Genomic DNA, 24,347 nt, shown 5'->3' on the forward strand with positions numbered 1-24,347 from the left:
ACTGAGCCTGGCAGGGAGGGGCGCGGGTCCCCTGGCCGCAAAAACTTACAGATTTCGCTGATCTCAGCAGTTCCACGTTTTCATGAGTGTTGTATGAAGTATGCCCAAAGACAGATTGCTCTGTGGTGTCCAGTCCACGCAGTTCCTGGCTTTTTACCTACTTTCCTGGAGGAGTAACTAAAACATACAGCTCACCAGTCTGCCATCTTGCCCCGCCTCCCCCTGTCTGATCTTATACAGTGCTCCAGTAGTTTAATTCAGACCCACCCAATGGGTGGGTCAACAGCTCCATGGAAATTATCCAATCAGAGTCATCACCCATAGCTGGGTGGGGCGCATCTCCATGGAAACACTCAAAGAATTACAATCTAATTAACACTGATAGGTCCAGCCACACAAAATTACATCAAAGATAATGGTGTTTGAGGGGACATAATACATTCAAACTGGCACATATGTATTCTCCTGATTTTCTTAGATTATTCTGTTTGCCCTGTATGTGTAAACAAAACCCAGATTTGTCTTGAAGGGGATAGCTGCTGAAGTACGGGTTCAGTTGCTACTTTGGAAAGCCAAAACTTCTTGAAGATTCATTGCCTATTTTGAGTCCACCTCTAAAAGGCACTAAGCTTTCTTCCATAGAGTTGCTCATTTGAAAATGAATGTACTTTAAGTTCTGTGTGTTCTCTCTCTCCATACACAGCAATGTTCTAGCAGTTCACTGATAGTCCACATCCCAACCCCTCCCTCTTTTGGAACAGGTCCAGCAAAAATCAACAACCACAGGTAGATGAAGAGATAAGCCATTACCTTACATTTTGTCTCAAGCATACACCAGTTGCTCCTCAGGAGCTTCGAGAGTTTTGGTCCTTGCTGCACCATGAGAAGGTAATAACCAAAATCAAATAGAAAAGGAAATAAGCCCCTTTTCTACTATATGCTAACTAGATTTTTCTATGGCAGATTGGTGGCAGAAGTTGATTACCTGACATTTTATTTAATCTAAAAATCCCATGCCTCATTGTAAATGTAATTACTGCCATTGAATTGTACACTTAAAAATGATTAAAATGGCAACATTTTATATGTTATCACAATAAAACTTTTTTTAAACAAATTGCATGCCACAAACCCCAAATGTACCTGAAAGACCCTTCAAAAGGGAGAATTTTGAATGTTCTTTTGTGGTAGTTACCTCAGGATTTTACAACACTATCACAGACTCATTCTATTTGGTTTCCAATTAAAAGAGGCTAAAATATTTGCTTATTTTTATTTTCCATTTGCTTAAAAAACATTGTGAGATGGTTTTTACCCTCATCTTCCATATTAACTAGTGAACATGAATACTGGTAAACTGTAGTTAATACAACTTCATCATTAGTATAATCTTAAAATTTTCAAATAATGATGTTTATTTATTTTGCTGAATGCTATAACTGTGTGGATTGCTGATATTTTCTCACGAAACCTTATAAAAGCAGATCTCAGTTTTATAACATTATAAACAGGTTAATGATTTAACCAAGATTACCCAGGATAGCAGGAAAATAGGATTAATATCTTTAAACCCATGCTAGTTGTAGGTGGTTCTTGGAAGACAGAGACCTGATAACTCGATTCATGGAATCTTTCTCAAATATTCTCTTATCTAATTATTTCTTCATTTCTAGGTGTCTACTGAAGAAATGATTTCTTTGTGGTCTGAGCTACTTAATTCCACATTTACGTCTTTCTGGAGCAGCACTGTGACCACAAATCCCGAGTACTGGCTGACGTGGAGCCCTCTACCTAGCGGGCAGCAGAGGGAAATGTCCAAGAACCTTTTGGGCTCCACGTTGAAGGTTTGTCAGCATAAAGTTATAAAAATATTTGATAATGGTGGAAAATGGAATCATAATTTAACACTTCGCAAGAATCTAGTAGTAAGCATCTATTCAAGGACAGTGCAGTGACTGAATAAGTACAGTACTTTATTTTCGACAGGATTTTACTAGGCGTATCTTCAAATAAGATGTCCCATCTTAAATGATTTGGGAAATTCTGAGTTAAAGTGAAAAAAAGTTTTCTTTAAAAAATTTACCTCTAATTATAAATATATACTTACAAAATATATATGTAGATATATAATGTAGAATTAACTAAAAATCTCTTCCTTAGTATCTTTTTGTTTATATATATATTACATACACATACAACCAAAATTAGATCACTATTTGTTGACATATCTTGAAAATTTGTGTCATTCCAGCTTATTCTTTCTGTGATCCCATTTTACTGATGTGCCATAATTTATTGAATTGCTTTCTGATTGATAGGTTTTGAGATTGCTTGCCCTGTTTTCTCCTTCCCATAACAAGCATAGCTGCATTGACTATCCTTGTGTTAATCTTTGTTCATTTGTCCATTTGTCTGAGTAAGTTCTGAGAATTAGAATTTAATTCTTGGCCATTGTTGGCACATTTCATAAATGTATAGCTATTACCAAAATGTCTAGAGAGGTGGTATTTGTTTCTTTTATTTTTTTAAGCACATGAAGAACCAGTGAAGAGGGAGATGAAGTCCTGGAAAGATGTCAGGAAGGTTTAGGACCAGATCACACTTTCAGTTATGATATATGTAAGAGCCTATCTCATCACATCCTTGCTATACGAGATGTTATCAACATGATTATTGCCAATCATACTATTTTATTTCACTTTTTTTTCTTTATTAGAGAAATTGTGGGTTTACAGAACAATCATTCATAAAATATAGGATTCCTGTATACCACCCTATTATTAAGAACTTGAATTGGTATGGAACATTTGTTACAATTGGTGAAAGTACATTTTTATAATTGTATTATTACCTATAGTCCATGGTTCACTGTTTGTGTAGTGCAGTTCCATGGATTTTTTTTTTATAAATTCAGTTTTATTGAGATTTATTCACATACTGTACAGTCATCCATAGTATACAATCATCTGTTCACAGGACCATCATATAGTTGTGCCTTCATCACCCCAATCTATTTTTGAAAATTTTCCTTACACCAGAAAGAATCAGAATCAGAATAAGAAATAAAACTAAAAAAGAACACGTAAATCATCCCTGCATCCCACCCTAGTTTTCATTTAGTTTTTGTCCCCATTTTTCTACTCATCCATCCATATGCTAGATGAAGGGAGTGTGATCCACAAGGTTTTCACAATCACACTGTCACCTCTTGTAAGCTACATAATTATACAATCATCTTCAAGAGTCAAGGCTACTGGGTTGGGGTTTGATAGTTTCAGGTATTTATTTCTAGCTATTCCAATACACTAAAACCTAAAAAGGGATATCTGTATAGTGCATAAGAATGCCCACCCCACCAGAGTGACCTCTTGACTCCATTTGGAATCTTTCAGCCACTGAGAGATTAAAAATTTCATTTTAATGTGTACTTCTTTAATTATTATAGAGCTTGAACATCTTTTCATGTATCTTGATCCTTTTTATTAGTTTTTAATTTCCTGGTCATGTTCTTTCCCATATTTAAAAAAATGGATTGATTATCATTTTATTATTTATTTGAGGGTCTCTGTATATTATGGATATTAAACCTTTGTCTAACATACTGCTGGAAGTATTTTTCTAGTTTCTGTTGTCTCAGATTTATGTTTTCTTATATGTCATACAAGTTTTACATTTTTCTTTTCAAATATGTAACTCATTTTTTACTTTCTGGCTTTGGTAGCAGGCTTTAAAAAAATGTATTCCTTTACCATAGTGAGATTTAAAAACCATTTGCCAGTATTTTCTTCCATATTTTTGTTTTTGTTTCTTACATTCAAATGAATTTTATCTGGATATTTTGTTTTGTGAGGTGTGGATGCAGTCTTTTTCTTTATACAGGCAATAAATGTAAGAGCAGTGTAATCACACCATTTTTGAGTAATTCATCCTTTCCACTCTCATTTGAAACAGCACCTTTTTTGTTTATCAGATTCCCACAAATGTACATGGATTTATTTTTGGACTCTATATTCTGTTCCATTGGCTCTATCAATTGTGATTTCTTTGTTGCAAAATATCTCTCAGAGCCTTTAGTAGTAAGCCTTATGGATGCCCAGGAGTTGCGTGGAATGTACAGTGTTTCCTATCAAATACCGTATGTATTTGACCACCTGACCCAAGGTGGACACCTCTTCCTGCATCCCAGATCAGTGGTCCAAGGAGTACAGATTGGCACACTTAGTCCCTGGTTCATACATTTGTCTGCGGACTCTTCTCCCTGTCTCCATTTCTCATTCTCCCACCATGTGTCCCAAATCCTACTACAGGAATGGTCTTCCTGATGCCCAGATTTCAGGGTATTTCTCCTGTGTTACTGAAACACCCACTGCTCCTCATTTCCTGGAGAATGGAGTGCACGCTCCTTTAAGTCCCACTAAGACCTGGCCTCATTCTACACTTCTGGAATAGCTGATAATCAACTTCTGGAAAAATCTGTGTAGCTGATTTTTAGCTGTTTCTGTCAAGCTGAACCTCCTTTTCTTGTTCTCTTTCCTCCATCTAAGATGCCTCAAGTGCTGCTCGTTGAAATGCTTGTTAATTTCTAAGCATTCCTTGGCTCTTCTCTTGCCTCTCAGGGCCCTGGCAGTCTCAGTAGAGCCATGTTCTCCAAGTGCTGCTTTGAAGTTTTGACCAGCAGCTGCAGAGCAAGTCCCTGGGATGTGAATGGCCTCCCCATCCTGTCCTCCTCACACGTCACCCTGGGAGAGTGGGTTGAGAGAACCCAGCAGCTCCAGGATGTCAGCTCAGTGCTTTGGACCAACATGGCTGTTCCTTCAGTAGCAGAGTTCAGGTATCCCTGTCCCCCCACCCTTCCTCCCCAGGGAGTGGACCATAAAGCTCCTGTCTTTTCTTCAGAGCATGCAGCAGAGAACCTTAGTCAGAACTTGCTTCTTTAGTGGCTAGCTCTGGTGGATGAAGGCAAGGGTCTTTTCTGGCTTGACCAGCAGGTTTTCAGTCCACAACAGAGGCTACTATCAGTTGCCCAGTTTCTCTGTAAATTTTAAGCATATTGGGGTCAAGGGGTGAGGCTTAGAAGTCGTGTAAGATTGCATAAGAACAGAAATCCACCTCCACTTATTGACAGTGCAGTCAGGATTATCGTTTTCTGAAAGAATGATGGTATAAAAAAAGAATGCTTGACACAGTGCAAGCCTTTAAGCCCTTCTTGTCCCCACAGACGCACGGATTCCCAGCTCCAGGGGCTGGTGCTGTTCCGGCACCTAGCAGGCCTGGCAGAGCTGCTCCCAGAGCCCCGACAGCAGGAATACGTGCAGAACTGTGAGCAACTGCTGCTTGGAGACAGCCAGGCCTTCCAGCACGTGGGCCAGACTCTTGGGGACATGGCTGGTCAAGAGGTCTTGCCCAAAGAGCTGCTCTGCCTCTTGCTTTCCTCCCTGCGCCACTTTTTTGGGGAAGGGGAGAGTAAGAGGAACCTGCCTGAGCCAGCCCAGCGTGGGAGTCTCTGGGTGGGCCTTGGCTTGCTCCAGATTCAGACATGGCTTCCCCAGACTCGCTTCGACCCTGCAGTGAAGAGGGAATACAAGCTCAAGTATGCCAAGGAAAAGGTATGGGAGGCGAGAGTTTGGAGCATGGACTCTATCCCTGATTGGCTGGACTGACTTTAGTATATCACTCTTTTTATTCCCTTTTGGGTGCTTATAGCATCAAGCAGTGATTTTGCATTAGCTTCCCTTGAGTGTTCTATAGGCTGTCAGTTTTCAACTCTTTGAGAGTTCCTCTGACTAAGCTCAGGCTCTGGGGGGCCCTTCCTAAGGTTCTGATGTAATGTGTCTTGTCAGTGGGCTGCAATGTGCAGACACCAAGTCAGTAGTATACCTGAGGCATTGCCAGAGAACTAGTGGTATCCCTGGCTGTCTAAATTCTTGCTATCTGAACTAAATTTTAGATATTTTGATTTGGATAACCCTTTTAGAAAAAGGTATATAGATACCATATATATCCCTTGCTATTTGAACTTCCAACCAAATTCAAAAACTGAATATCTCATTAAAATAATGAGATAGTAGTACTATATTTTAGAGAAGAAAAATTGTATTTGATGCAGTGAAAGTTAAATGCTGTAGCAAACAGACTCAAAAGTTCAGAGACATAAATAAGATAGAAGTTTATTTCTTTCATACAGCAGCTTTGAGGTGAGTGGTCCAATTAATGGCATAGAACCACTTGCACTTACGGTCATTCAGGAACCCAGATTCCTTCCATCCTGTGCTGAACCCACTCCTAGGGAACTGTCCTCGACTGCATGGTTAAGGCTGGTCATAGTAGACCACTTTCTCCTCTTTTCCATTAGTTATACCAACTGCAGTGTGAGTGGAAAATCCAAAACCTCTCATCCCAACTGAAAACTGGAAGAGACCTGGAAGATGAAGTCATTATCAGTTACTCTCATCCTCACATCAGGTAACACAGTAGAGTGATTATTTGTGTTGGAGAATATTTATTCTCCTTTTTGTGGTTGAACTTGCCTTGTAATTACAGAGTTAGTAGAAGCGATGATATACATTTGTGAACCACATTGGCAATTAGATCCCAAAGCTGTGGTTACAGTCAAGAAAATTACATACTCTGAGAAAAGGGGATATTTTCAAGGTGGGGCTGAGATAGATGAATCCAGACCACTCTCTTAGTGTAGAAGAAGGTGGGTGTGAGGTTGTAGACCGTGGACCGTGCCAGCTGCCTCAGGAAGGACAGTATTGTATAGTGGTCTCCACTATACAGTGGGTCCAATCCTGTTCCTGCCCCTTAGAATTAGAACTTGGAAGATCACATAATGCTTTTCAACATCAGTGTCCGCATCTGTAAAAGGAGGATAATAGTTTTACCTACTTCAGTGACTGTGGTGGGATTCCAGTGAGACATACCTGTAAAGCTAATATTGGCAACATGCATGGCTCTTGATAAATGCTCTATAAATGTTAACCATTTTCACTATACTTGCCAATATTTTCATCATATTATTCTTCTGCAGCTGACAGATCTTCATTCTACTTTTTCTAGCTGAGGACCCAATCTAAATTTGCTAGTCTTCCTCTAGCAGAATTTGCATACTGTGTTAATTTGCCTTCAGGTTGCTCCGCCAAAGAATCGATGAGCTGGAGCATCAGATCTGCAGCCTGTCCAAGAAGCAGGCGTTCAGACCCCAGCTGCCTACGTACGAGTCCCTGGTGCAGGAGATCCATCACTACATCAGCAGCATCGCCAAGGCTTCTGCTGTTCAGGATCTGCTCACGCGGCTCCTGCAGGTGCTCCACATGGATGGGCCTCGGGCTGCCCAGGTGGCCCAGGGCCTTCTAAAGGAGGAGGCCTCTTGGCAGCAGTCACATCACCAGTTCAGGAAGCGGCTAGCAGAGGAGTACGCCCTATATCCAGACACTGTGGCCCCACTGCAGGCATCTGTCCTGCAGTTGCAACATGGCATGAGGCTGGTGGCATCTGAGGTCCACGCCTCACTCCATGGCAGCGTGGTCTCTGCTGACAGGCTGGGTGCCCTAGCCACATCCCTGTTGGCTTTTCCTTCGGTGGGCCCTACCTTCCCCACCTATTACGCTCATGCAGACATTTTGTGCTCAGTGAAGTCAGAGGAGGTTCTGCGAAGCCTTGAGAAGTTGACCCTCAAGTGTTCTGGGGGAAAGGAGCTGGAAGACAAGGACCTGAGGCCCTGTCCCACCCAGGAGCAGCTGCTGATGAATGCTCTCCTTTACCTGCGCTCACATGTGCTGAGCAAGGGAGAGCTGGATCAGAGGGCCCTGCAGCTCTTCAGGCATGTGTGCCAGGTAAGCCCGTCTCCTGGAGGACTGGCCTGGTCTCTCCTTCAGAAGAAAGCTGGGAATACAAGCAGGGCAGCCTTTAGGTTATTAGCAGTGCCCAATAAATATGTAGAGAGATGGTATGGCTAAGGAATGGCAAGTCTTTTGTCTGTTCCTTTCTTTTTTGCAATTTTCCATCAGGTTTTTGGGCTTTTGTCCCTCATATCCTAAGAGATTTTTTTTTTTGTTGATTGTAAAAAATTAGTCTTTAGCCCTTAATCTGTAAAAATCTTTTCTCCTAGGTTGTCTGTTTAGTCTTTTAACTTTATTAATGATGATTCTGCCATGTCATTTTTAAAAATGTATCAATATTTATTAATATTAACTTAGTTTTTTCCCTTTTTAATAAAAGCATAGATTCTTCTTGTAGACAATTAAGAGAATAAATATAAGCAAAACTTTCTGATAATTCCACCACTTAAAACTATGTAAACCTTGTTACCTTGTGCCATTCTAGGCTTGCCTATATGTGTATATGTATCTGTAGATATGTGTGGATATACTCTAAAAAACATTTTCTTCTTCTCAGTGGCTTACAAATGTCTTTAAAGTAGCAGAACCTTTTTAAAGATAAAAATCTTTGCATAGTGACCCAATACTTAACAGACAAGAGAACTATTCTGGTTATGGTCTCCTCTATGGCCCCCAAGACATGTCCTTAAAATCCTAGAGCTCTATAAAACGTGTGACGAGTCACTAATAAAATCCATACTGTTTTATCTGTGAACTTCTTTTTAAAATCTAACAACATGCAGTGAAATTTTTCCCTGTTATTAAGTATTCTTCACCTGCATTATATTTAGAGGTTTCCTAGATTTCAATTATATGGGTGTGCCATGAATCATTTAACCACTTTCCTGTTGGCTAACATGTACATTTGTATGTGGGTTTTTTTCCCCTCTATTCTGATAAAAACAATGCTGCAATAAATATTTTTATAGTTAGATCTTTGTATACAAATTCTAGAAAGCAGAATTGCTGGGAAAAGGTTATACATCCTTCTTAGACTTTGAATAAAAATTGACTTCCTGAATGGTAGATTTCATTTCTCTCATCCTCATCAATAGTGGATGCTTTCTTTAATTGATAGTTTTTGCCAATTTAAAGACCTAAAATCTTAGAGGTAGTAGGGGATTAAGAAGTCCCTTTAGTAAGGTGTAGTCCAGTTTTGCCCAGTGTCCCTCTATCACCTTGTCCCCAGCCCAAGTTTTCCTTTTCTGAACCATTGGGCCTCCTTTTTGAGGTGCCAGTCAGGTGTAGTCTAAACCACAACCCTCCTCTTTCTGATCCTGAGCCTGTCTATGCTACAAAGCACTGTTAGCTCCTGGCAGGAAGTTCCCATTAGTTCTACTGTGGCAAGTTTTTACACCTGCAAAATTATCACAACACAGCAAGGAGGAATTTAGGAAACCTAGGTTGCTACAAATACACAGTTTAAAAACAAAATCTACTTGCTTTCTATTACATGGCATTTATTTGTTTTTGAAACTTGGATAATTTCTCTTTAATGAGAAACTAAGAAATAATAGGCCTTGCCATTGTTCATTATTAGTGCCTCAACAAAGGCAAGTGAGCTCTTCCTCCTTGTGTGACTTTTTAGGAAATCATCAATGAGTGGGATGAACAGGAACGCATAGCCCAAGAAAAGGCAGAGCAGGAAAGCAGCCTGTACAGATACAGGAGCCGGAACTCCAGGACAGCTTTGAGTGAGGAGGAGGAAGAAGAACGGGAGTTCAGAAAACAGTTCCCAGTGCATGAAAAGGTAAGGCAGTGGTGGCTGGGTTTGTTTTCGAATGAATTCTCTTGATACCCCATTCATTCCCTTGGAGTGACTTGGTAATATTTTTATTATATCTTAATGTATTTAAGTTGCTGCTTCATTTAGACTATTCATATTCCTTCTTTCTCTCTTCCTTTCAGTGTGATGAGAATCATTCTCATTTTTAAAAGTTAAATTGCTCTGCTGTTATTTACAGGACTTTGCAGATATTTTGGTAGAGCCAACACTAGAGGAGAAAAAGGGAACTTCAGATGGGCAAGAAGAGGAAGCAGCCACAGACACAGCTCTCCTCTCCCAGAGTTCAATGCAAGCCGTGATGCTGATACACCAGCAGTTGTGTCTCAACTTTGCTCGATCCCTTTGGTATCATCGGACTGTGCTGCCCCATGAGGCAAAGCATTACCTCAGCCTGTTTCTGTCCTGCTATCAGACCGGGGCATCTCTCGTGACTCACTTCTACCCCCTGATGGGTATGGTTGTTTTTGCTATACCCTCAGGGAATCAAAACGAATAGATGCAATTGCTACTTTTGGAACAATTAAAACAATTAATTCCTTAATGATGGGGTTTCTTTAGCTTAAAGAATATAAGTTAATTCAAAAACATTGATTGGAAATTCAGCAATTAATATGTATTTTCATTGTTTGAATACTTTGTGGATAAATGGATTAAGAAAATAAGGACATGGACTTAGTTTAAATGGTCTTGTTCCTTAGCATTATTTCTCCTTTCCCTATAGTAGCTTCAATGCTTTTCAAATGAAATGATTCATTCTTGGGAGCAACCTGGGAACTCAGAAATTAATCTCAGAAAATATGGTTTGATCCAGTTTCCCATGTGACCTCCTGAGTTATTCTATGCAAGGGGAAGGAGGTCTTGAATTTCCTTCTTACCTACCAAGAAAAGCTACAAAGACTGGGAATTTGAATGCTTCAAGCCAAACTCTGTACCATCTTGAGTACACTAGGCAATATCTGAGTTTCTCTGTATATCCTAAAAACTTGGAAGCTTTTGGCGACCACTGTGGCGTTAGGGTCACTATCCTCTGGGCCCATGTAGTCTTTGGGAAGGATGGCATTGAAAGATCTGCTTCACCAGTCCCAAATAATTCATTATTTTTGAGCAGGTTTCTGACATCTTTGTAACTTACTGATAGATCACCTTCCTGAGTTCACTGAATTTAACTGTGGTGTCATTGATTTCACAGGGTTTGAGCTGAATGACCAACTTTTGGGCAGCCAGCTTTTGGCCTGCACCCTCTCCCATAATACTCTCTTTGGGGAGTCGACCTCAGACCTGATGGTGAAACTTGATGGGCCCTATGACTTTTATCGGCATCCCAATGTCGCCGAAGCACGGCAGTGCCAACCAGTGCTTCAAGGTTTCTCAGAGGCTGTCAGTCAGTTGCTACAGGATTGGCCGGAACATCCAGTGCTTGAGCAGGTAGGGCCCCCAGGAAGGAAGGGGTGGACTGCCAGAAGTCCTAATCTGCACTGAAGATGTGACCTCAGGCCATCCTTGGGGCATCCACATGCACTTTTGTACCTAAATACAAGGGTCTAAAGAACCCCAATTTATTGAGAAGCTACTCAATGCAGGAGGAGAATACCAGTTTGCACTGATGTATAAATGATGTTTCAGGATTCCTTTGTCACAGGTGTCATTAATTTGTTGGTCAAGGATTGCTGTCTACATGTTAATAACACTACTATATTGCTGTTTATTCAGACATATACCAGTGGTTTTCTTAAATGTGCAGTTAGGCCTTGCTTTTTCAAGATGGGCAGTTTTAACTCAGACATTGCTCTATCATCTTCAGCCAATTTTGTGATGATTTTTATTACAGAGAATAATAGCTGTCTTACCAAACTCAGTCTTATTTCCTGAGTAACACAGCAGATACAGTATTTATCTCAGGATCTTCTCTCAGTATCCACAACTCTGGAAGTTTCACCCACAGCTCTCAGGTGATTGTGAAGGAGAGGCTTTGGGTAAAACTATTCAGAGCTCTTTTTTTGGTCCATTGATATTCCTGCTGAGATACCCATATTTTTTTCTGTAGCTTCTGGTTGTAATGGACAGAATTCGTAGTTTCCCACTTTCCAGTCCCGTCTCAAAGTTCCTGAATGGCTTGGAAATCCTTCTGGCAAAGGCACAGGTAAGATGATTCTCTTTCGGTAGCAACAGAAAAGGTTTATCTGTGGCACTCCACCCCCACCCCCCACTCCCCGACCCCGAGGACCTGAAAGTGGTGGTTTGGGATAGAGAAGGATAATCTTGTATGGTGTTTCTGGCATGTGGACAGATCAGTGTGAGTGAAGCCATTTCCTGCACAGGGACCATCTGCTTCACCTGGTCTTGAGGGTGGGACTTGGTGCAGGGAGGCTCACCCTGCCCGGTGCTTCCAGGCGTGCCTTTAATCCACCTGAGTGCCTTACCTGTTGCCTCATTTGAATCCTCTCCTAGCCTCGGAGGTGGCTGGTACCTCCCTGTTTCATAGATGAAGGTTTTGCACTTTGGAGGGATTGTATCACTTTGTTCAAGATCAGATAACTAAAAGCAGGGATTCAGAATTCAGACTCAGGTCTCCAAAGCTTGTGCTTTGCCTCCCTCTAAACTTGGCCATTCTGAAGTTCTGTCAAGTACCAGAAGGAACAGGAAGCTGGACAGGCTGGACGTAAACTCATTTATTGGTGTTGGAAAATCAGTGTAAAAGTTGTTTAAGGGCCCGGTAGTATTAAATCTAATTTCACTCAAGAAAAGTCCAGGGAACTCCTGAGGGAAGAGGTGATTAAGGGATTGAATAATGGCTAAACTAAATTTTAACTTTGTTTCTTTAGGATTGGGAGGAGAATGCGAGTCGAGCTCTGTCTTTGCGGAAACATCTTGATTTGGTCAGTCAGATGATCATTCGGTGGCGTAAATTGGAACTGAAGTAAGTGCTGCATTTATCATTTGCCCTGTCCTCCTGAACTTGTGTTTTAGAGAATTTTGTCTTTTGATAGTTTGGATTTTTCAGGGTATATTGAGTGTGGTAGTTACAGATTGGTGCTTTTCAGTCATTAATCACAGAGTTAAAACTGGGGCATTAAAATGGCCTTAATATAAGCCAGAACAATAGCATCCATTCCTAGAGCAGCAAACTTGGTGTCTTTGCACCTCCATTTGGGTGGAGAGAATGGGATCGTTTAACTTGTGCTCCTGTGATTTCCTACATTTAAATTGTTTTCCCTAAGTGCCTCTTTGGCCTCTTCTCTCATGTTTTCAGCTGCTGGTCCATGAGTCTAGATAATACCATGAAGCGCCATACCGAGAAATCCACCAAGCACTGGTTCTCCATCTATCAGATGCTTGAGAAGCACATGCAGGAACAAACAGAAGAGCAGGAAGGTAACCCCATCAGTCTATTGCCTGCTTGGTTAGAGGCTCCAGGCTAAACGGGGAATGTGGGATTCACCTGTTCCCATGTCTCCTCCCCCTGCTGCTTCCACATGACATGCATAAGATACGGTTTTCTTATTCTTTCTGTTCATTACGTAAGTCAAAATGAAAGGTGCCTTCTTGGGAGGCTTGAGTTAAAAGCTTTTATTTCATGCTTACATCAGGGATCTCATAATTCAGCTTCATAATTTGCTGTGAGTGCATTTAACAAAATCCCTTGTTTTTAAATAAGCTTGGGATTCAGCTATGGGCCTTGCTTCAAAGCTCTGCTTTAATTGTGGTCTACCTGATGGTCTTTCCTCAGTTTATCCCATAGTGGATTGCATACACATTATTAATATAGGGAGCAGTGGTTGTGGGCAAACCTGTTTTTCTTTTGAATCCCTAAAGATGACAAGCAGATGACTCTGATGTTGCTGGTCAGCACATTACAAGCATTTATTGAAGGATCCTCACTGGGAGAATTCCATGTGCGGCTTCAGATGTTACTGGTTTTCCATTGTCATGTCTTGCTGATGCCACAGGTTGAAGGAAAGGGTGAGGAAAGTTTTTTCTTTATTGTTACACTATACTGTTAAAATGAGTTAAACTTCGAGTTCTCCACATGAGACAGGTATGTTGTTGCACACCAGGTTTTAAACAAGGCACTTGTGGTGGTTTTTTAATTTAGTGTGAGTCACATTAGATATAGAGAAGAGCATTCAGAGTAAAGTGCAGATTACTTATAAATGAAGCATTGACTAGTGAACAGGTAGGCAGAGGTAAATTGCCAGATGCAGCTAGTAGCACCTGGCATGTTGAGGGAGCACGTACTTCTGTCTAGACAGTGTATAAGTCCTGCTAAGCTTTGGGCTTGAAAGTTCTTTGACCTAGTGAAAGTGCCACCATGTATCAAGTAACCACACATAAAGCTGCCTACTGTCAATTACTATTCTTGACCATAGCCATTTGAATAAACTGTCACTATAAAATGGGTGTAAATTATACATGAATGAACAAAGTGAACCTTTTAATATACCATCTTTCAGCTGCTGGTTTTTTACTTTTAAAATAAGATTTAAAATTTTGATCTTAGTATAATCTGTGAGTACACCATTTTTAAAAACTGAAGGGAACAGAAAGTACCTACAAGCTAAAATAAAAAATAGGTCATGTTGACGGCCTGCATCTCTGGTAACTTCTAAACTTAGATAGACAGCCTCCTCAGTGGGCATAAATAGTCTGCCTGTGAGATACTGTGTTGTAATCTCATGGCCTCAGGAGTAATGAGGAAGGATCATCACTGAAACGTGAAGCCCACAGGTGGGTGAAGCCCACAGGTGGGGTCAGTAGCGCATGCAGCAAGTGAGGTGTTTTTGTCTCCTTTTCATTTCTTCCAGATTCACTATGCAGTGTTCTGTGGAACTTGTACCATTATTACAAGCAATTCTTTGACCGGGTCCAGGCCAAAATTGTGGAACTCCGTTCCCCCCTAGAAAAAGAACTTAAAGTAAGAGGAACAGCTATCATGAGCTCTCTTGGGAGAACAAAAATCAGCAGATTCTTTTTTTTATTTAGTTCTGTTCTTCTGTTCTTTTATCCACTTAACAGGGAGGCATGTTTCATTGAAGCACAGTGAGACAGGGGCTAGGGGAATGGAGGAGAGCTTTGCAATTGCCAGGGAGGTTGGCAACATTTACATGTTGTGGCATTGGCTCCATTGCCAAGTCAGCCAAACATGTGAGGGTTAGTATAGTGGCCCTGTTTCCCTGCTGAGGGTTTCCCAGGTTCCTAGAGGAGTACCCCGAGAAGTCTGTCAGTGCTCCCCTGGTCTTGACCATTCTGATCTTCCCGCCTCGGGTATGTCGTGTGCTGGTCCATGCGCCGTGGAGGTGCTGTAGGGTAAGGAGGGCCTTCTCTTGTTTGATATTTTTGGTGACTATGGAGCCAACCCTGGTATAAGGAGCAAGACTAATTAAGGGGTTACACAGCCAGGGTACATATCAAGTGGCCTCTCAATTGTAGCAGTGCTCTTTTTTTATTGCTTTGTGACAAACGCATGGTTCCCCCTTTAAGACTTGTTTTAGTTGTTCGTGAGCATCCTGCGTTTGGGGGTGGAGTGGACTCTGATCTTTGGCAAGCGGATGATCTAGAAAGAAACAGAATGACACCAGCTTTATAAAGCCGTTCCTTGAGCTTCATTTATCTTTCAGGAATTTGTTAAGATATCTAAGTGGAATGATGTCAGCTTCTGGTCCATTAAACAATCTGTGGAAAAGACACACAGGTAATTCATCCCTTTAAACATTGGGGAGACCAAAGCTTAGAGTTTTGTGTGGTAGGCAGGAAGACCATGTTGTTGCAGTGGCCTGACATAGTGCTGCCTTGAGCTTATAAAACACACTAGGTTGTTTGGATGTTGTCTAAGTGATTTTTATTTTTTTTTAGTAAGATGATTACTGGTATCTAAGGAGGTCATTGTGTCTAAAGATATGGGTTATTAAGTTATCTGTGTATGTCTTAGGTATTTTTAAATATTTCCTCACTTACTATTCAATTTTTTCCTCTCATCTCTGTCATTGCCTGGTGTTAGGACCCTCTTTAAATTCATGAAGAAATTTGAAGCTGTGCTGAGTGAACCCTGCCGGTCATCCCTGGTGGAGAGTGACAAGGAGGAACAGCCTGACTTTTTGCCCAAACCAACAGATGTAGCCTCGAGTGAAGCGTCCCCCATTCAGAGTCTGAACAGGGCACTAAAGGAGACCCTGTTAGCCCGGCCAGCAGCAGGCCAGGTACTTCTTGTGGGAGAGTGCTTATTCAGCCTGGAAGGTGGGATCTGTGTTTTATGGGTAAAGGGTCTCCTTGGAACTAGGCAAGGAAAAGCCTTTGAAGTCTTGCTCTTTTGGATGTGTATGGCATTTTTTTTTGCCTGACCGTGCTGTAGCCTAAGGCAAACTGCATTGACCCTGGTGCTGGAAGTTTAATGTTAGACTATGAGAAATAACTGTTGTGCTTACCTGAGAACATTTCATCTACCTGTGGGGGAGATTTGCAGCACCAATTTAAGGATGCCATTGAAGCTGCCTTTGTCTGCACAGGGGTGGATGTGTGCAGTGCTGTGCTTGTTTATAGTGTTTGCTGACTACCATGGAGTAAATTCTCCCAGCATTGCCAATTTCAGGTACCAGCAGTTAAGAGCTGGCTTGCAGTATTCGTGAATGTTTAACAGTCATAAAGACCTTTGGGGAGCGGGTCTATTCCAGGGTGGATTCTCTCACTTCATATCCTTGAGTACTGGAAGCTCTTGAATTGGAGCACTGCTCAAGGGAGTAATCACTTTGACTTCTAACAGTACTTCCCAACCTGGGTCCACAGGTTAGTAATGGAGGTCCTTGAGGTATTATTAATATTTAATACTTAAGAGAGCATATTAGAAAGTGAACTTAGAGTCATAATATAGCTGCACAAATATGATAAAGCTGTTGAGTTTATTGTGTCTTGATTGTATTCATCAGCTCGCTGCTTGTCTTGCTGATCAAAAAGTTTGATTTGCTGTTGATGACAGCATAGGAATTTCAGGATTCTTGTGGGGGAAAAGAAAGAAAGAAAGAAAATTTGTGTTCCTGATAGACAAAAGCTATTCCCTTCATCTGATGTCTGGACTTCTGATATCTGGGCGGATCAGCTTAGCTTTCTGTGTCTGGCAAACCCAGTAGGGCTCAGCCCCTTAAAAGCAGCAATTAGGTTATTCATTCTGATGTGTCCACACGGCTAGCTAATAAGCATTGCTGGAGGTGCAGGGGAGAGGTACGGAGAGCAGTACAATTTCTGTAAATATCTACAATAAATGCCTATTTAAATTTTCGTGATGCCGTATTTGTACTCATGAGACTCCAGAGATGGTGATAGGAAATTCAGTATTTGGTGAGCTGGCGAGGTGGGGTACACATAGCATTTAGATTCAGCACCGATGCAGGCCAGAACTATTAATATCCTTTTTTCTGGCGAGACTAACCTGTGTTCTGTCTCATAGGCCGTGATTCCAGAACAGTATCGGAGTGTTGCCCCTTTCCCCTCAGAGGGGGAGCTCCTGAGACGCCTGCCAAAGCTCATGAAACGAATGAGGAAGATGTGCCTGACGTTTGTGAGGGAGAGCCCTGTGCCACACCTGGTGGAGGGTCTCGATCAGTTCACAGGTGGGTGCCAGCAGCCAGGGCAGGTGTAGGGGTTGCTTCCTCACCTCTTTCCCCTGGGGTCCAGGAGGGCTGGGAATGAGTAATGTACGCTCATAGTTTTTGTTTTGTTTTGTTTTGTATTTTTAAGATTTATTCACATACCATACAATCATCCAAAGTACACAATCCATTGATCACATTACCATCAAAGAGCTGTTCACCCTGCACCCTGATCAATCTTTTTTTAAACATTTTCCTTGTACCAGAAAAAGTGAAAGCAAGAATAAAAAAAACGAGTAAAAACAGAACACCCAAGCTGTCCCCACCCCCCATTCTTCCTTTAGTTTTTTTTGTTTTGTTTTGTTTTGTTTTTTTATGCTATTTTCGACAACCTGAATAGTGTTGAGCAATTAATTGAATAAACAAGCAGGCTAAAAACCAACAGAGCCCGGACATAGGAGCCAACTGAGACTGCACAAATTGTGATAATTTTCATCCTGTCCTCCTCTCATATAAACTATTGCTATCCATTTTCTTTAACAGTCTTGTCTAATCCAACTCTTGGTGGTTGGGTGGAAGCATAGAGACAGATTTCTCGGTCTTCAAGCTGTCTCCACCTCTCAAAATTTTGTCTCATATTAAAGGAAAAGGAAAGTTCACTCACAGTTCTCTTCTCACTTCCTTCATTTTAGAAAGGTGTAGCATTATCTCCCTGGCTGTTCTTGTTCAAGGAAAATGAGAGCCAAGATCTGCTGCATAGTGTAACAGAGCAGTAGCTGGGGAAGGGAATCCAGAACTTTTAATATGTTGTTTGGGCTCTTGGCAGCCTCTTACCCACCCACCTTACCCTTCACAGCAAGTGTGGGGTCCCAGTGGGTCTGGTTCTCCTTTAATTAGGCTATGGTCTGATCACAGATTTGTTTTTTTAAATGCATTTTTGTATTGTGAACTTTAACATATATACATATATGTTATGTATATATGATAACTTTCAAAGTACAGTTTACCAAGTAGTTAGCAGATTTCAAAAGGATGTCATGGGTCACAGTTCCACAATGTCAGCTATTTCCATCATTGTAAAATATAACATGCGTACAGAAAGTTGTTAACTTTTGATGTACAGCTCAACAAGCAGTTATATAGGTAATTGTTATGAGTTACAGTTCCACAGTTCCAGTTCTTTCCTTATTATGAAATATAGGGTATATACAGAAAGGTGAAGACTTTCAAAGCACAATTGAATGAGTACCCATAGAGCAAATTTCAAAGAATGTTATAGGTTACAGTTCCATCATGTCGTTTATCTCTTTCCAGCTATTCCAATACCCCAGCATCTAAAAAAATACATAATTTATATAAAGTTTCAGTATTCATAGACTTTTGTTAAATCTTATCTTGTTTGTTGCTACCCCTTCCTCTCACTTAATCTCTGTCTCCATCTTCAGGGGTGTCCAGGGGTGTCTAGGCAGTGACCACTCTAACTTGTTCATATTGAAAAGGGGAGTCAACAGTATGGGGAAGGGGGCTGCATCTGATTGTTCTAAAGAGGCTGTTGCCTCTGGGTTTTAGGACTTGTCTGGCATAGGAACACTCAGGTGGATTTAAGTTTCTGAGAGATAGAACTTAGCGAGTGAGTCTTTTACGGAATCTCAGGTAGTGACCTAGGTATTTAGGGACTACTTCTGGTAAGAGCATGGCATACTGTGGCCATATGGGATGTCTAGCTGGAGCTTGTGTAAGAGAAACCTCCAGGATAGCCTCTTGACTTTGTTTGGGATCTCTCAGCCACTGTGACCTCAGCTTGTTTACCTTTCTTTTTCTTCCTTTTGGTTAAGTAGGCATTTTCAATCCCTTGCTGCCTGGGCCAGGCTTATTCCTGGGAGTCATATCCCATGTTGCCAGGGAGATTCATTCCCCTGGGAGTCATGTCCCTCGTTGGGGGGAAGTTAACAAGTTTATTTGCCGAGTTGGCCTTAGAGAGAGAAAGGCCACATCTGAGCAACAAAAGAAGGTCCCTGGAGGTGCCTCTTAGGCCTAATTATAGGAAGGCTCAGCCTTAAGTTTTTATAGCCCAAGTTTCATTTACAGCCTAAGTTTCACAAGAGCAAGCCTAAGGTTGAGGGCCTGATTTATTAGGTAGTGGGTTCCTAATTTCACTTAATATATATTCTATCCCAAGATAAATGGTCAGTTTCTTAAATTATCTTCACTTAGTTGTGCAGTCATCACCACTCTCAGCTTACAACAATTATCATAGCAAAAAACATCCCAGAACTCTTTATCAGCTGCTAATTATTCATCGCTAGTATTAGTATAGTGTTGGTAAGATATTCCTATTAAATATAGTCTTTAATATGTAATGGGCAGTTTTTCCATATACCACTCTGTTATTAACTGTCTGCACCAGCATCATACCTTTAGGTATATCACGCTAACACTTACTTAGGTTTGTGGTGCTACTCTGTGGATTACGTGCCTTTAAACAACCATTTACGGACATGTTCGCCTTCAATATATCACTGATATTTATAATCCCATTAATGAACTGCAGTCACACCTGATCATTCCCATACCATTAAGTTCACCCTCATTGTGACATATTACATAGTAGATTGTCATTCCCCCTTCACTAGCTTCTGTCTATCTCTAGGTCCCCTATATTCTACATTATAAGACACTTATTTTACATTTTTCACAGAGTTCACATTAGCATTAATATACAGTATCTCTCCTTTTGTGTCTGACTTATTTCATTCAGCATTATGTGTTCAAGGTTCATCCATGTTGTCATGTGTTTCATGATCTCGTTCCTTCTTATTGCTTACACATTTTGTTTATCTGCTCATCTGTTGAAGGACATTTGGATTGTTTCCATGTCTTGGCAATTGCGAACAATGCCGCTATGAACATTGGTGTGCAAATATCTCTTCATGTCACTGCTTTCAGATCTTCTGGGTATATACCGAGAAGTGAAATTGCTGGATCATAGGGTAACTTGATACACAGTTTTGTGAGGAACCACCAGATTGTCTTCCAGAGTGGCTGTACCATTATATAGTCCCACCAGCAATGAATAAGAGTTCCAATTTCTCCACATCCTCTCCTGCATTTATAGTTTCCTGTTTGTTTAATGGCAGCCATTCTTATTGATGTGAGATGAAATGTCATTGTGGTCTTGATTTGTATCTCTCTAATAGCTAGTGAAGATGAACATTTTTTCAAGTGTTTTTTAGCCATTTGTATTTCCTCCTCCGAGAAATGTCTTTTCATATTTTTTGCCCATTTTATAATTGGACTGTTTGTACTGTTGTTGAGTTGTAGGATTTCTTTATATATGCAAGACATCAGTCTCTTATCAGATACATGGTTTCCAAATATTTTCTCCCATTGCATTGGCTGTCTCTTCACCTTTTTAACAAATTCCTTTGAGGTACAGAAGCTTTTGATTTTGAGTTCTCATTTATTTATTTATTTTTTATTTTTTGATAGTGAAAATATACTTTTTTTTTTTTAATACAATAGCTGCCAGCAATATACTGGTGTATGAGTTCCAAGAGAGAGAAAAGAAAATGCATGCATTCTGTAATAAACTTTCATTGGCCTTTTCAAGCAGTTCTAAAGAAAATACTCCAATTCGTTATGGCTTCAGGAATTGAACATTTTTTCCATGATGAAAATATAATTATCGTGGCCCCAATCTTGTTAAGTTGTAAAGGTAGAATAAAAAAGGCCTATATAGTATATGAATAATGAATGCTTCCCTCTCTTTGAATCAAATAATGATTATAACCAGTGTAAGAAATTTGTATCAATAAACTTAATGAAATGTGCAACAAAATGTGCATGAAAACAAGTACTGGGTACTGTATTGGGGCAGTGTACATATTTATCAGAAACTCAACTCGGGATTGAAAGCCACAATTCCTAGTAGAATACACTGCACATAGTAGGTGCTCTGTAAGTACTGTTTGCTTGCTTGATTATAAAACCCCTAAATAAAAAAAGAATAACCACTTTTATTTGGATTATTTATTGTTAAGAGATCTGGAACAGCATGTGTTTTCATTTTTCTGTTACCATGCATCTCCATCAGTTTAGTTCAAGCACTTTGTGAACAGTTAGCAAATGCTGGAACTATGTGAGGTATTTGGGATGTAAAGATAAATGACACATGGTTCTGGTTCTTCAAAAGGTCCCCAGTGCTGGGTCATTTAAACACATTAACAAGCCCTTGGAATGTCTGTATGTATTCTCGTTACCCCATTTTTCCCCCTACAGGTGAAGTACTTTCCTCTGTGAGTGAGCTGCAGAGTTTAAAGGTAGAGCCCACCATGGAGAAGGAGAAACAGCGGTCAGAAGCCAAGCACATTCTCATGCAGAAGCAGCGAGCTTTATCAGACCTCTTTAAATACCTTGCCAGAGCCGGTAAGGTTCTTGCTTGAAACCTGATGAAGTATAATCAGCAACTTATAGGGGGGAAAAGAACAGGGGTGATTTGGGAAAATTTCTTGAGACTTGAGATGGTGGAAATCAGAAGATGGCAGGCCAGGTTTTGAAATGCCATTCTAAGAGTTCCATTCACATGTGTAATCCTGTGATGAACAAGTTTATGATCCCAGTCATTTTCACAGTTTTGTAATGATGCTTTTCAGAATCTATATTTTTTAGTTTCATCATTGTATGCTATACAGCACCCACCCTGTCCAACGTAGCATAGAGAGCAGTACTTCTCAGTCTTTACTGAGCATGCAGACCATCTAGGATCTTGCTAAAGTACAGATGCAGGTTCTATTTTGGTAAAGTGGGGCAGGCCTGAGAGTCGGCACTTACCACCAGCTCCCACCCCCACCCCCCACCCCTCTTGATGCAGTTCAGAGGACTTTACTCTCAGTGGCAAGGGCATGGGGGCAGGGGGTGTCCATTCTAGCAACAGGTCTCTTTCCTTGCACTAATGTGTTTATTTCCTAGGTTTGTCATATCGCAAAGGTCTTGCCTGGGCCCGTTCAAAAAACCCCCAAGAGATGCTCCATCTTCACCCATTAGATCTCCAGAGCGCGTTGTCTATAGTAAGCAGCACTCAGGAGGCCGATTCTAGGTTTGTTTTTTAAATTGTAAATAGAGCAAGACACTTAAGCCTCCACGTCTTCATTTGCCAGAATGGGGACAGCACTACCTTCTTGTAGCGTTGTTGTCAAAGTTAACAAAGAGAACACTTATTCAAGTTCCTGGGTCATGATAGGGCACCTGGTGAACAATCCATAAGTGGTCATTTTCTTCTCCTTTCCTTTCCCTCCCTCCCTCTTTCCTCCTGGTGTTTGCTGCCCCCATTGTTTTTATTTGCCCTTTGGTTTTCCTGAAGCCCACTCCTTTGGTTTGAATATACAGGTGAATATCTGTGAGAGAATCATGCATTTTTAACTGTTGCATATAATGTCACCTACAATTTCCAATACATTCTTGAAGTTGAGACAGAGCTACCTCTATGATAACAGCCATAGAAGATTTGTTAATGGCGCTTTGCATGAGCTGAATACAGCACACATTTGTGTTTTGTTTGGCCCAGTGGCCCTCTCTTTGCTTTAAACTTGAATTTAATATAACATTGTAAAAAGGGGAAGTTTTACATAAAAATTCTGCATTTTCAGTTTTTCTGGAAAATTTGGCCAGGCGGGCTTGCACTCTACTTGCTCACCAGTTAGTGGTAGCTGGCTAGTGGCTCCCTCTCCTCGGCAGGACCCTTATTCTCCAGCAGACCCTGTGGATTCTCCCACATTGGGGTCAGGTGTCACTGCCATTTATCATTTTTGTTTGGTTTCCTTAATCATGCATATTAGCTGTCTGGCCCCTGTAGGCATCAGAATTTATGACCCCTGGCCTCCACTGCCAAGATAGTTATAAAGTTTTTATTAAGGAAACCATGTTGGCATCATAATTTATTTCCCTGCTATACTTCCAGTACTAAGTATACAATATAGCCTTTATATAAAGGATTGATGTGTGCCTGACTGAATGAGTTCTCAAAGAAATCTATTCAGACTCTTGGCTTTTGGTTATGGCCAAATACACCAGTCTCTGGGTCTTCAAGATTTGGGGTAGAAGATGGTGTTTTTTTCCCAGTAACTCTTTTTTTTAATTGAAGAAGTAGCAGATTTACAAAAAAAAATCAAGTAGAAAATGCAGGGTTCCCATGTTCCATATATTCCCCTCACACACATAGTTTTCCCTATTATTAACTCTTAGCATTTGTGTGGCACTTTTGTTGCAGTTGATGAAAGAATATTATTGTAATTGTAATGTTAGTCCATAATTTACAATAGGGTTCACTTTTCTTTTTTTTTAGTATTTATTCTAGTAATATATATACAACCTAAAATTTTCCCTTATGACCACATTCAAATATATATTTCAGTGATGTTAATTACATTCACAGTATTGTGCTACCGTCACCACCATCCATTATTGAAACTTTTTCACCACTCCAAACAGAAACTCTGTCCCCAATAAGTATTAACCCCCTCCCTTCACCCCCCACCTCCAGAATAGGACGAGGGTCCCACTGTGAGGGTGCAGGCCGGCTCCACACTGCACCGGGGAAGGGGGAGGCCAGCAAGTCACCACGAGCTTTGCCGACCTTTTTCAAAGCTTCTTTTTCTTGATTCGGCACTTGCCCAGTGGCTGCAACCCCTTAACTATATTCTGGAGTTTTGAGGAAGGTGTCTCTGCCAGTTTTTGCTAGTTGTTCAAAGATTCTGTGAGGGAGTGGCACCTTGTAGTGCCTTATGCCACCATCTTGGTCGATGGAAGCTTCTGAGATCGTGGTTTTAATTAAGTAAATTTGATTTCTTTTCCAGACTGTGTACAGAAATCTCATCTTCTTGGGACGGGTGCCAGAAGTATTTTTATCGATCTCTTGCACGGCATGCCAGGCTTAGTGCAGCCCTTGCAACCCCTGCCAAGGTAGAATTGTACAACCTGAGACTTGTAGGTTCTTTTCCTCCCAGAGCAGGGTTCTCAGACCTTGTCAGGTGATAACATCCTCCTTCTTAAAATGACTGTGCTTTTTGCACACCACCATTAAACTTAAAATGTAATCGATGTAATTTT

The 24,347-nt window shown here is 40.8% G+C and overlaps 1 protein-coding gene across 2 annotated transcripts in view; it reads left to right on the top strand.

Annotated features, from left to right (window-relative positions):
* Positions 1 to 24,347, top strand: part of MDN1 (midasin AAA ATPase 1) — a 197,052-nt gene that overhangs the window by 141,775 nt on the left and 30,930 nt on the right. For both annotated transcript variants that reach the window (XM_037843494.1, XM_037843495.1), the window contains exons 58-77: positions 762 to 888; positions 1,674 to 1,844; positions 4,617 to 4,831; positions 5,219 to 5,606; positions 6,353 to 6,462; positions 7,130 to 7,835; positions 9,469 to 9,630; positions 9,845 to 10,118; positions 10,856 to 11,091; positions 11,711 to 11,806; positions 12,489 to 12,583; positions 12,917 to 13,038; positions 13,480 to 13,626; positions 14,469 to 14,578; positions 15,282 to 15,355; positions 15,662 to 15,860; positions 17,102 to 17,264; positions 21,522 to 21,668; positions 22,212 to 22,338; positions 24,095 to 24,200. In XM_037843494.1, the coding sequence (XP_037699422.1) occupies positions 762 to 888; positions 1,674 to 1,844; positions 4,617 to 4,831; positions 5,219 to 5,606; positions 6,353 to 6,462; positions 7,130 to 7,835; positions 9,469 to 9,630; positions 9,845 to 10,118; positions 10,856 to 11,091; positions 11,711 to 11,806; positions 12,489 to 12,583; positions 12,917 to 13,038; positions 13,480 to 13,626; positions 14,469 to 14,578; positions 15,282 to 15,355; positions 15,662 to 15,860; positions 17,102 to 17,264; positions 21,522 to 21,668; positions 22,212 to 22,338; positions 24,095 to 24,200 (3,775 nt within the window). The remainder of the gene's footprint in view (positions 1 to 761; positions 889 to 1,673; positions 1,845 to 4,616; positions 4,832 to 5,218; positions 5,607 to 6,352; positions 6,463 to 7,129; positions 7,836 to 9,468; positions 9,631 to 9,844; positions 10,119 to 10,855; positions 11,092 to 11,710; positions 11,807 to 12,488; positions 12,584 to 12,916; positions 13,039 to 13,479; positions 13,627 to 14,468; positions 14,579 to 15,281; positions 15,356 to 15,661; positions 15,861 to 17,101; positions 17,265 to 21,521; positions 21,669 to 22,211; positions 22,339 to 24,094; positions 24,201 to 24,347) is intronic.

Source organism: Choloepus didactylus, chromosome 7 (genome assembly GCF_015220235.1).
Source record: "Choloepus didactylus isolate mChoDid1 chromosome 7, mChoDid1.pri, whole genome shotgun sequence".
NCBI lineage: Eukaryota > Metazoa > Chordata > Mammalia > Pilosa > Megalonychidae > Choloepus > Choloepus didactylus.